Genomic DNA, 12,347 nt, shown 5'->3' with positions numbered 1-12,347 from the left:
GTGCTGATGACGGTGCAGTCACTACCTCTTTTCACTCGGCTGCCAACTAGTACATCAACCATGTGTGTCCTATGTAGGGCTAGTTCAGTGTGTTCCGGGGGGGGGGGCATTGTTTGTGTTGATGAGTGTAGGACATTTCAGCACTGTGGGAACGTTTGTTCGTACCTATTTCCACACCTCAACCTGAAGCACCCATTAGAGAAGGCAGGGTTTATCTAGTGGTCACGTCTTTGGCAGGGTAGAGAAGGGGAGAGATGATGACGCTACACTGTCTCTTTCACATGGCTGCCAGACAACATGTCAAGCACGTGTTTAACAAGGCTTCTGTCATTCAGAGAGAGAGAAACGGGTGGGGGGGGACACTCAAATTAGTATGATATTATGTTTGGTATGGTTACATATGACAGAAGGTTACTTAATCCATAAGAGTCTAAGCCCTGTCTAACACGGTGGAGGGTTCTACTAAGCTATATGGAATTGTTTTTAAAAGGTCCTACCAAGGATCATTTAGCAATTTGATATTGAATTTTAATACTACCTGAAGTATAAAACAAATTGGGCCTTACTACAATTAGCCCATACAAACACATTGAATAACAGATTCACTACATGGAACAACAGTTAGTCCTCCCAAAAAATAAAAAGGAAGTTTGTTCTGAAGTGTCAAAGATATAAGAAAGATCAGGAATATCATATAACCTTTTATTTTTGGCACTAAACAGTGTCCATATATACAGTTGAAGTCGAAGTTTACATACATACACTTAGGTTGGAGTCATTAACTTGTTTTTCAACCACTCCACAAATTTCTTGTTAACAAACTATAGTTTTGGCAAGTCGGTTAGGCCATCTACTTTGTGCATGACACAAGTAATTTTTCCAACAATTGTTTACAGACAGATTATTTCACTTATAATTCACTTTATCACAATTCCAGTGGGTCAGAAGTTTACATACACTAAGTTGACTGTGCCTTTAAACAGCTTGGAAAATTCCAGAAAATGATGTCATGGCTTTAGAAGCTTCTGATAGGCTAATTGACATAATTTGAGTCAATTGGAGGTGTACCTGTGGATGTATTTCAAGGCCTACCTTCACTCAGTGACTCTTTGCTTGACATCATGGGAAAATCAAAATAAATCAACCAAGACCTCAGAAAATAAATAAAAAATTGTAGACCTCCACATGTTTGGTACATCATTGGGAGCAATTTCCAAACGCCTGAAGGTACCACGTTCATCTGTACAAACAATAGTACACAAGTATAAACACCATGGGACCACGCAGCCGTCATACCGCTCAGGAAGGAGACGCGTTCCATCTCCTAGAGATGAACGTACTTTGGTGCGAAAGGTGCAAATCAATCCCAGAACAACAGCGAAGGACCTTGTGAAGATGCTGGAAGAAACAGGTACAAAAGTATCTATATCCACAGTAAATCGAGTCCTATATCGCCATAACCTGAAAGACCGCTCCGCAAGGAAGAAGCCACTGCTCCAAAACCGCCATTAAAAAAAGCCAGACTACGGTTTGCAACTGCACATGGGGACAAAGATCGTACTTTTTGGAGAAATGTCCTCTGGTCTGATAAAACAAAAATAGAACTGCTTGGCCATAATTATCATCATTTTGTTTGGAGGAAAAAGGGGGAGGCTTGCAAGCTGAAGAACACCATCCCAACCGTGAAGCTCGGGGGTGGCAGCATCATGTTGTGGGGGTGCTTTGCTGCAGGAGGGACTTGTGCACTAAACAAAATAGATGGCATCATGAAGGAGGGAAAATTATGTGGATATATTGAAGCAACGTCTCAAGACATCAGTCAGGAAGTTAAAGCTTGGTCGCAAATGGGTCTTCCAAATGGACAATGACCCCAAGCATACTTCCAAAGTTATGGCTTAAGGACAACAAAGTCAAGGTATTGGAGTGGCCATCACAACGCCCTGACCTCAATCCCATAGAAAATTTGTGGGCACAACTGAAAAAGCGTGTGCGTGAAAGGAGGCCCCCAAAACCTGTTTTAGTCACACCAGCTCTGTCAGGAGGAATTGGCCAAAATTCACCCAACTTATTGTGGGAAGCTTGTGGAAGGCTACCCGAAATGTTTGACCGAAGTTAAACAATTTAAAGGCAGTGTTACCAAATACTAATTGAGTGTATGTAGACTTCTGACCCACTGGGAATGTGGTGATAGAAATAAAAGCTGAAATAAATCATTCTCTCTACTCATTCTTTCGACATTTCACATTCTTAAAATAAAGTGGTGAACCTAACTGACCTAAGACAGGGAATCTTTACTAGGATTAAATGTTAAGAATTGTGAAAAACAGAGTTTAAATGTATTTGGCCAAGGTGTATGTAAACTTCCAACATGGCCAAAAGTTTTGAGAATGACACAAATATTCATTTTCACAAAGTTTGCTGCTTCAGTGTCTTTAGATATTGTCAGATGTTACTATGGAATACTGAAGTATAATTACAAGCATTTCATAAGTGTCAAAGGCTTTTATTGACAATTACATGAAGTTGATGCAAAGAGTCAATATTTGCAGTGTTGACCCTTCTTTTTCAAGACCTCTGCAATCCACCCTGGCATGCTGTCAATTAACTTCTTGGCCACATCCTGACTGATGGCAGCCCATTCTTGCATAATCAATGCTTGGAGTTTGTCAGAATTTGTGGGGTTTTGTTTGTCCACCCGCCTCTTGAGGATTGATCACAAGTTCTCAATGGGATTAAGGTCTGGGGAGTTTCCTGGCCATGGATCCAAAATATTGATGTTTTGTTCCCCGAGCCACTTAGTTATCACTTTTGCCTTATGGCAAGGTGCTCAATCATGCTGGGAAAGGCATTGTTCGTCACCAAACAGTTCCTGGATGGTTGGGAGAAGTTGCTCTCAGAGGATGTGTTGGTACCATTCTTTATTCTTGGCTGTGTTCTTAGGCAAAATTGTGAGTGAGCCCACTCCCTTGGCTGAGAAGCAACCCCACACATGAATGGTCTCAGGATGCTTTACTGTTGGCATGACACAGGACTGATGGTAGCTTTATTCCGGATGCCCCAAACAATCGGAAAGGGGATTCATCAGAGAAAATGACTTTACCCCAGTCCTCAGCAGTCCAATCCCTGTACCTTTTGCAGAATATCAGTCTGTCCCTGATGTTTTTCCTGGAGAGAAGTGGCTTCTTTGCTGCCCTTGTTGACACCAGGCGATCCTCCAAAAGTCTTTGCCTCACTGTGCATGCAGATGCTCTCACACCTGCCTGCTGCTATTCCTGAGCAAGCTCTGTACTGGTGGTGCCCCGATCCCGCAGCTGAATCAACTTTAGGAGACGGTCCTGGCGCTTGCTGGACTTTCTTGGGCGCCCTGAAGCCTTCTTCACAACAATTGAACCGCTCTCCTTGAAGTTCTTGATGATCCGATAAATGGTTGATTTAGGTGCAATCTTACTGGCAGCAATATCTTTGCCTGTGACGCCCTTTTTGTGCAAAGCAATGACGATGGCACGTGTTTCCTTGCAGGTAACCATGGTTGACAGAGGAAGAACAATGATTCCAAGCACCACCCTCCTTTTGAAGCTTCCAGTCTGTTATTCGAACTCAATCAGCATGACAGAGTGATCTCCAGCCTTGTCCTCGTCAACATTCACACCTGTGTTAACGAGAGAATCACTGACATGATGTCAGCTGGTCCTTTTGTGGCAGGGCTGAAATGCAGTGGAAATGTTTTTGGGGGATTCAGTTCATTTGCATGGCAAAGAGGGACTTTGCAATTAATTGCAATTCATCTGATCACTCTTCATAACATTCTGGAGTATATGCAAATTGCCATCATACAAACTGAGGCAGCAGACATTGTGAAAATTAATATTTGTGTCATTCTCAAAACTTTTGGCCACGACTGTACATCCATTATTTTTTTCAACTAGAACTGGGGTACCTTCAGACGAGTCTTGTGAGGCCTGTGGGTGTCTTAGAGCAAAACAACCAACATGTTCGTGAGCGTCATCTTTCCACAGAGGGGTCATAATAGTTTGTAGGCCAAATCGTACAGACGATTTTGTGAGAAGACTGATTTTCGTTGACTAATGGTCTGACAAACACCCCTCTAGCGCTGTCATCTTTCACTGCAGATGAGAAAGTGTGACATCTGTGGATGCGGTGGATTGAGATGCATCCAATGCAAAAAAACTGCTCTCTAGCTGAAACAGATCTTTATTGGGAATTTTTTTTATTTTGCGAATTAGATTTTGTGGGGACGCGGACATCGACCTTAGGGGGTTAAGGCAAAAACTAAAGTACGGTGGTTGGTCCGGGTGGATGGGTAGTATTGTAACGCCAATGTCTAGCAACCCAAAGGTTGCGTGTTCTAATCTCACCATGGACAACTTTTGCAGTTTAGCAATTTTGCAACAACTTTCTACTTTTTAGCTACTTTGCAACTACTTAGCATGCTTGCTAACCTTAACCCTTTTAACCTAACTCTTAACCTTAAGCCCTAGCCTAGCTAAAGTTAGCCACCTAGCTAATGTTAGCCACAACAAATAGGAAATTTGTGACATATCATACGATTTGCAAATTCGTAACATATTGCACGATTTGCAATTTGTAGCATATTGTACGAATCTCAATTCGTAATCCATCATACGGAATGGGTGATGGTCATCCATCCACAAATGAATACATGCCATACAAAACGTAACATATCATACTAATTGGAGTATTTCAGATTTAAATGTACTATGTTACATCTACCCGAGTCCAGGTTGATTTGTGGTAAGTGTATGGTAAATCTAGGCTGGCTCCATACCTTCTTCCCTTAATGTTGCCATGAATACTGGACAAAGGTTTTGATCATCCACCTTAAGGACAAATCTATCCTGGAGACATATGCAAAACCACTTCTGTAAATAGCCTTTAGTGGCGTGTTTCTGATGGCTGTTGTCCCAGTGATCGGTACTAGTGTTACTATCAGACTTAATCGGCCATGTAGCTCCCAGCGTGTTCTGGCCATCTCTTTTATTATATCACTCCGCCTTAGCATCTCAGCACAGACTCCCCTCATTATTACTAGCGCCATGAGTTTTCCCTGGTATAAGAAGTGCCCTTATTCTAGGGGTGTTCCGAGTACTCGGACAAAACAAGTATCGTAATGGATATGGAGAATTTTCTAAATTCGATTATGACACAAGTATATTTTCAAATTTTCCGGGATCTGAAAAAAAGTATTTTCAGCTACCAGCACTCATCTCTCTTTCACTCAGTGTGAAGCACTATGTGCTCTAAACAACTGTCGGCTAGTTTCTCCGTCTGTAAAGAAATGGGATTGAAACAAGCCGCTCTCCCTTCCCTTCTCCAAACATTGTGTTTGAATCGGAATCCGTAGTTGGACATAGTTGTTCAATGTAGTTATTTCCCGTCCACTTTCCTGAGGTTTTTGTCTGTCTGCTTGGCGTTGTTAAGTAGGCCTACTTTGTCTGTCCAAATAATTATTCCATTGTTGACGACGTCTGTTGTTGTGTCATGATCCAAGCCCATGCTTGCATGCTATTATTATTTATTCTCACCTTAGGCATGTTTACCGAAAAACAGATCATTAGAAAATAAAATGACACATGTAGATAGTTTATTTTGATTCTACAAATTCTGTGGCATAAGTGTCAGGAGAGAAGTTTGGCTCCTCTCGAAAGTGAAACAATATATGGGGCAAGCGAATTAGCCTGCCTTCAGAAAGTATTTATACTCTGTGTCTTATTCCACATTTTGTTGTTACAGCCTGAATCAAAAATTGATTAAATTTATATTTTTTTCACCCATCTACACACAATACCCCATAATGACAAAGTGAAAACATGTTATTAGAAATTTTTGCAAATTTGCTACACATCCATTTTCATGTCTTGCCTTCGATTTAAGTCAAAACTGTAACTCTGTCACTCAGGAACATTCACATTCTTGGTAAGCAACCCCAGTGTATATTTGACCTTGGTTATTGTCCTGCTGAAAGGTGAATTAATCTCCCAGTGTCTGATGGAAAGCCGACTGAACCAGGTTTTGCTCTAGGAATTTGCCTGTGCATAGCTCCATTCCATTTATTTTTTTATCCTGAAAAACTCACCAGTCCTTAACGATTACAAGCATGCCCATAACATGATGCAGCCACCACTATGCTTGCAAATATGGAGAGTGGTACTCAATAATGTGTTGTATTGGATTTGCCCCAAACATAACGTTTTGTCCTGAATACAAGGGGCTAATTTACTTTGCCTCATTTTTTGCAGTATTTCTTTAGTGCCTTGTTGCAAACAGGATGCATGTTTTGGAATGTTTTATTCTGTACCGGCTTCCTTCTTTTCACTCTGTCAATTAGGTTAGTATTTTGGAGTAACTACAATGTTGCTGATACGTCCTCAGTTTTCACAGTCATTAAACTATGTGTCTGTTTTAAAGTCACCATTGGCCTCAAGGTGAAATCCCTGAGCGGTTTTCTTCCTCTCCGGCAGCTGAGTTAGAAAGGACGCCTGTATCTTTGTAGTGACTGGGTGTATTGATACACCATCCAATGTGTAATTAATAACTTCAACATGCTCGAAGGGATATTCAATGTCTGCTTTTTTAATTGTTTTACACATCTACCAATAGGGGCTCTTTTTTTGTGAGGCATTGGAAAACCTCCCTGGTCTTTGTGGTTGAATCTGTGTTTGAAATTCACTGCTCAGCTAAGGGACCTTACAGGTAATTGTATGTGTGGGGTACCGAGATGAGGTAGTCATTAAAAAATAATGTTAAACACTATTGCAAACAGAGGGAGTCCATGCAACTAATTATGTGACTTGTTAAGCAAATTTTTACTCCTGAACTTATTTAGGCTTGCCATAACAAAGGGGTTGAGTAGTTGACTCAAGACATTTCAAATTTTCATTTTGAATTCCACTTTGACATTATGTGGTATTGTGTGTAGGCCAGTCACAACATCTCTATTTAATCCATTCAGTTTGTAAACCAACAAAATGTGATAAAATTCAAGGGGTGGGAATACTTTCTGAAGGCACTGTAAATCTGTGTCTGGAATAAATGCAGGCAGTAGTAGCAGTAGTAGCCAGCCATGCATTAGGCTATTTATTAGCTTATTTTGTTGATAATTGAATAGGACTAAGTAAATCATGTGCATTTTCATCTGTCAGGGTCGATTGCCTTTGAACAATGTGTGTGAAAGAGTTAAAGAACATAACGATGAGCTCTGAGTGATAGCGCAGTAATGCGCGCTTGAGGTATACGCTTTACTGGCATTTAAAGCTCACTTCCGGATTTTCCGATCACGAGTAGATCCGATTACGAGTATCAACTGTGATAAAACGGATACGACTACGAATGCGAGTATGACTAGAACAACAGCCCAACAGATGGTTTCCTGGTATATGAAGTGCCCTTGTATTATAACAGCCCAACAGAGGGTTTCCTGGTATATGAAGTGCCCTTGTATTATAACAGCCCAACAGAGGGTTTCCTGGTATATGAAGTGCCCTTGTATTATAACAGCCCAACAGAGGGTTTCCTGGTATATGAAGTGCCCTTGTATTATAACAGCCCAACAGATGGTTTCCTGGTATATGAAGTGCCCTTGTATTATAACAGCCCAACAGAGGGTTTCCTGCTATATGAAGTGCCCTTATACTATAACAGCCCAACAGAGGGTTTCCTGGTATATGAAGTGCCCTTGTATTATAACAGCCCAACAGATGGTTTCCTGGTATATGAAGTGCCCTTGTATTATAACAGCCCAACAGAGGGTTTCCTGCTATAGGAAGTGCCCATATACTATAACAGCCCAACAGAGGGTTTCCTGGTATATGAAGTGCCCTTGTATTATAACAGCCCAACAGAGGGTTTCCTGGTATATGAAGTGCCCTTGTATTATAACAGCCCAACAGAGGGTTTCCTGCTATATGAAGTGCCCTTATACTATAACAGCCCAACAGAGGGTTTCCTGCTATATGAAGTGCCCTTGTATTATAACAGCCCAACAGAGGGTTTCCTGCTATATGAAGTTCCCTTATACTATAACAGCCCAACAGAGGGTTTCCTGGTATATGAAGTTCCCTTATACTATAACAGCCCAACAGAGGGTTTCCTGGTCAGGTCACGTGGTACCTTTCTTGTTTATTAACTTGTCCCATATTGCCCCATGTTTCTATGTGACACGGTTTTTCTTCCCTTATTTTGTCAGTGTGGAGAGATTCGTGGAGCAGCCGGAGGTGCACACGTAAGTAGGCCCCGGTCCAAACACGCTTGCCCACCTGCCCGTGTCCACACACACACACCAGGGAGAACAGCAGCCCAAACAAATATCACAGGCAGGTCCAGACAGTGCTAGCCTACCGTCGCTCTCGTCCCTCTAAACTGAAAACAATGTGATTTTCAGCTAATTATGTTGCCATCACTCGCCACAGCCTGGATCACCATTATGAAACAAAGATTAGTAGTTTGATGAAAACAAGACCGACTTAAACCTGTCTCCATTGATGAGATTACATTTCAAAGCAGTGGAACATTGGAGTGCACTATCACTAAAACCACAAGTATTATTTTCACTGCTGGGCAGCAGGTGTTAGCCAGGCAAGACGTCACATGTTCCAGGTACCACAACATTTAATCTAGTGTAGAACATCCATTTACAATGCAGCACCCACTGACTTCCCTCAGCATTCAAATCTGCCTCAGTTGATTTGTTTTTGTGGATATAAAAAAAATAAATGAATTCTCTATTTGGATGTTTTGATGTTTGTGTTTTGGACACGTTTACACGTGTTTGTTTTCCATCACAATTCACTTCTTCTTTAACTTCATCATGAAAGTGTCATGTATTCCAACTTAATTTTAGCAATAATATTAGTCTTAACTTGATTGTGTGCACAGTAATTAGCCTAGTACTTGTGTAGTGAAAGGCAATGGAGATGACTGTACAAGCCATGGAGAGTGTGTGCTATGTTTGACATCAATGTGTTACAAGTGTGCGTCTATTTTGTACTGATAATGGTGTGTGTGTGTGTGTGTAGGGGTCGTCTGTTGGTGGGGACCTTTGTAGCTCTCTTCTTCAACCTGCTAACTCTTCTCTCTGTGAAGAACAAGCCCTTTGTCTACGTCTCAGAAGGTAGGTCAACTCTGACTGTCCTCACCCGTCACTACCTAGTATGCCGGAGGTTATAATGAACTGTCTATACTAACTTACTGTATGGAAAAAGAGGTTGCCGATATCACTGTCATTTTATAAAGCATAATTATTGTAGTGCATTCTGGGATAGTATTAGGTCTTGTTTTCAGCTGTGTTTGTCAGTAATGGATTCCACACAGTCATTGATAATCAATTCTGTCTGTGGTACATGGCAGTCCTAGTAGCCATAGTGCCGCCCTACTGTGCCTGGTCCTGCTGTACGTGGCTGTCTGTTGCAGTCTGGCTGCTATTAACCTGAGCTGCCAGCTGGGGAGCTGGCGCTGCACGATGCCTGTCTGTGGCTGCAGTGATTCACTAAGCAGGGCCCAAGCTGTCATCTCTCACTGTTAGTTTGTAAATCGTCATTGACACAGTTATGGACTCTAGGACAATCCAGCCCCTATACTAGTTGACCCCCTACATCAGTCTCACTGAAATCCAATGACACTTTTCATAGTGTACACACACAGCCCTGTGCACGTCATTAGCACGGTCTCTACTCTAGCTCACAATACAACCAGTATTCGGAGAAAAAACTAAGTTCGCTAGAGAGCGAGGAGCGATGGGAGGTAGGCAGGTGAGCGAAAGAGATGAGAATGGCCATAGAAGAGAGCTGGAGTAAATGAATGAATGGAGGGAGGGAGACGAGAGGAAAACACAACCCCTGGAGATCACACAGTCAGCACTCTACCTAGTAGAGGGCAGCGTAGAAAGCTGAGCTTTCTGTCTTTGTTTGTTTTGAGCCCAATGTTTACGACACACAAGCAAAATGTTGACACTGTCCCCTTCGTCTATGGCCTTTTCTGTATTAGTGTCCGCTCCGATTTGCCCAATGTTTTTGATCAGTGCAGATGGGATGTATTTGGTCCATGGCCTCTTAGGAAGGCTAAATGGCTTTGCTATCTTATGTAATTAAGGTCTTTAGTGGAGCAGTATACTAGGTTAGGAGCACTACGGCTGTCTTGCTGTCCTCCTTCGCCTTGCCTTAGAATGACTTAATCTGCTCAAGGAACATTACGACACGAGATGTGCTTAGATCATGGACGAATGAGCAGTCTTCTCAGTCGGCCTTGTCTGTCACCCAGTCACGTGCCACAGAAGAGACCTCTGAATTGCTCTGCTTGTGCCTCCACCAATCCTCTCCTCGGCTTGGAAGGAGGAGTTCTTGTGTTTGGATCTTAGCATGTTGTGTTGAGTAACGGTGATGTAGTACACAATGACTGATGATTGTCATATTAGTGTGCACCTTTAGCTCAGACAAAAGGTGAAACTCCGACATGTCACATGGGGTCAACTCTTTAATGCGATTGGAACGTTCACTCACCAGCGGATATAGTGAGGAGAGGAAGTCCAGTGCAGGCTGAGCTAGAAGATGGAGCAGGATGAAACTGAGCCGACATTCCATCTGTTTTCTGTCCCCAAAACTACAATCTATTACGAACACATTACACTACATTTTGTAGACTTAACACTTTGTCAATGTTTCAAGAAATTGCATTGTTTTTAAGGAGTGTAAGGGTGAATTGAGTTCTTGCACACGCACACTTCAGTGTAAGCGTTCCCTATGGAATGGAAATATGCAAATGCATGATAAAGCGCGCCAATAGAATCTTGCTAGCTTGTGATTGGCTCTGCCCACCTCCTTGCTTGTTCTGCCCACTGTGCACAATTTACTCCTATTGTCAAAGATGCAGCTGAACTATCTTGGGTTCATTCTGTGGGTAAGCTAATGCTCCTACCACTGTCTGTCCCAAGCATCTTTGACCGGTGTTCTGACTTACTGCCCCCGCTTACTGCTTGTATCCACAGCACTAACTTGTTTAGTAAAGTGCAGTTAGTTCTCTGCTTTCTCTCTGTTTATCGTACTGATGCATGTGTGATAAAGTCTGTCTTGCTTGTGTATGTTTGCCATCTGTAAATACGAATATAATTGTTAAATTACGAGCCTAGTTGGTTTAGCTACAGAAAAAGACAGGAACCTTCCAGCTAACCATTATTGGCTGAGATAATGGCTGGGCTGGACATGCTGAGAGATGAATTCGGATTGGTGTGCCATGTAGCATGCATATGTCTAACATGAGCTGCTCAGTATGTGTAGGTAATCCTTTCTAATGCAGGTTTTTTGAAAGATATCATAAACTTCAAAAGTGTTGCTATTGCTGGATGATCGTGCCATTCTGACTGAAAATGAATCAGACAATGAGGAAATCCCTGATTTAGGTTAAAATAAAATCATTGAATCAGACATTGTAGACTCTTCTGAAACGGTGATCAACAGTGTTGTCACCGAAGAAGTTGACCTAGTTTTGAAGTCACTGGAATGCCCGGTGGAAGCAGAGTATGAAAACCAAGGAGAAATTTCTGGCGTTTGATTGCAAATATGCGGAGGGAGTCAAAAAGAGAACACAAAGAAGGCTGTTGTATAAAACATGTCTCTGGATTGCATTTTCAAACTAAGGGCAACTATGGCATCCTTGACAGAGAGGGAGAAGCGTTCATCCACATATACGGGTAAAAGAGTCCAGCTAGCTTCATTTTCAGATATTATGTTTCTAATTTTCTCAAAGTTTTCATTGCAAGTTAAAACATACTGTTAGTTAGCTGGCTGGCTTGCTAGCTAACGTTACGTGTATGATCTGTGTCGTAATATTATTTGTATCTCAGAAATCCTTTTGCTTTGTTAGTCTAATGCTAACTAGCTAACATTGAACCTAGTTGGTTAGCTTTAGCTACCTGCAGATTCATGCATGGTAGTAACGTTATGGGTTGGGATTATGGTTCATTGTTTAGCTAGCTACCTGTACCGTTTACACCTTCTGTATCCTGTGCATGTGACAAACTTTGACATATACTAAATGTATTTTTAAATGCATGGGTTTATTGTTGTTAAAATACACCAGTTAGGCTATTTTGGAAGATCAGGCTGCTGATGTCATACAGCTAGTTGTTTTTGTGTTCATGCTTTTTTCATAACGACAAGTTTGAATGTCGGACAACAATAGAATGTTAGTGATGTCACTGTGACAACTGTCTACAGACATGTAGATAGACGTAGTATAAACCAGCCTTTAGTCTTAATCTTCGGTTGAGTACACAGCCGTACTCGCTCTGTTAAGCACATGGCCTCATCTGAATCCTT

The 12,347-nt window shown here is 41.8% G+C and overlaps 1 protein-coding gene across 1 annotated transcript in view; it reads left to right on the top strand.

Moving 5' to 3' along the window:
- The window catches only part of LOC106577110 (zinc transporter 6), a 75,251-nt gene that overhangs the window by 42,964 nt on the left and 19,940 nt on the right, over window positions 1-12,347 (top strand). Inside the window, exons 8-9 of the mRNA XM_014154850.2 lie at window positions 8,225-8,260; window positions 9,054-9,148. Coding sequence (XP_014010325.1) covers window positions 8,225-8,260; window positions 9,054-9,148 — 131 coding nt within the window. The remainder of the gene's footprint in view (window positions 1-8,224; window positions 8,261-9,053; window positions 9,149-12,347) is intronic.

This window comes from Salmo salar, chromosome ssa18 (assembly GCF_905237065.1).
Source record: "Salmo salar chromosome ssa18, Ssal_v3.1, whole genome shotgun sequence".
Classification (NCBI taxonomy): domain Eukaryota; kingdom Metazoa; phylum Chordata; class Actinopteri; order Salmoniformes; family Salmonidae; genus Salmo; species Salmo salar.
This window is presented reverse-complemented; position numbering and strand designations above follow the sequence as displayed.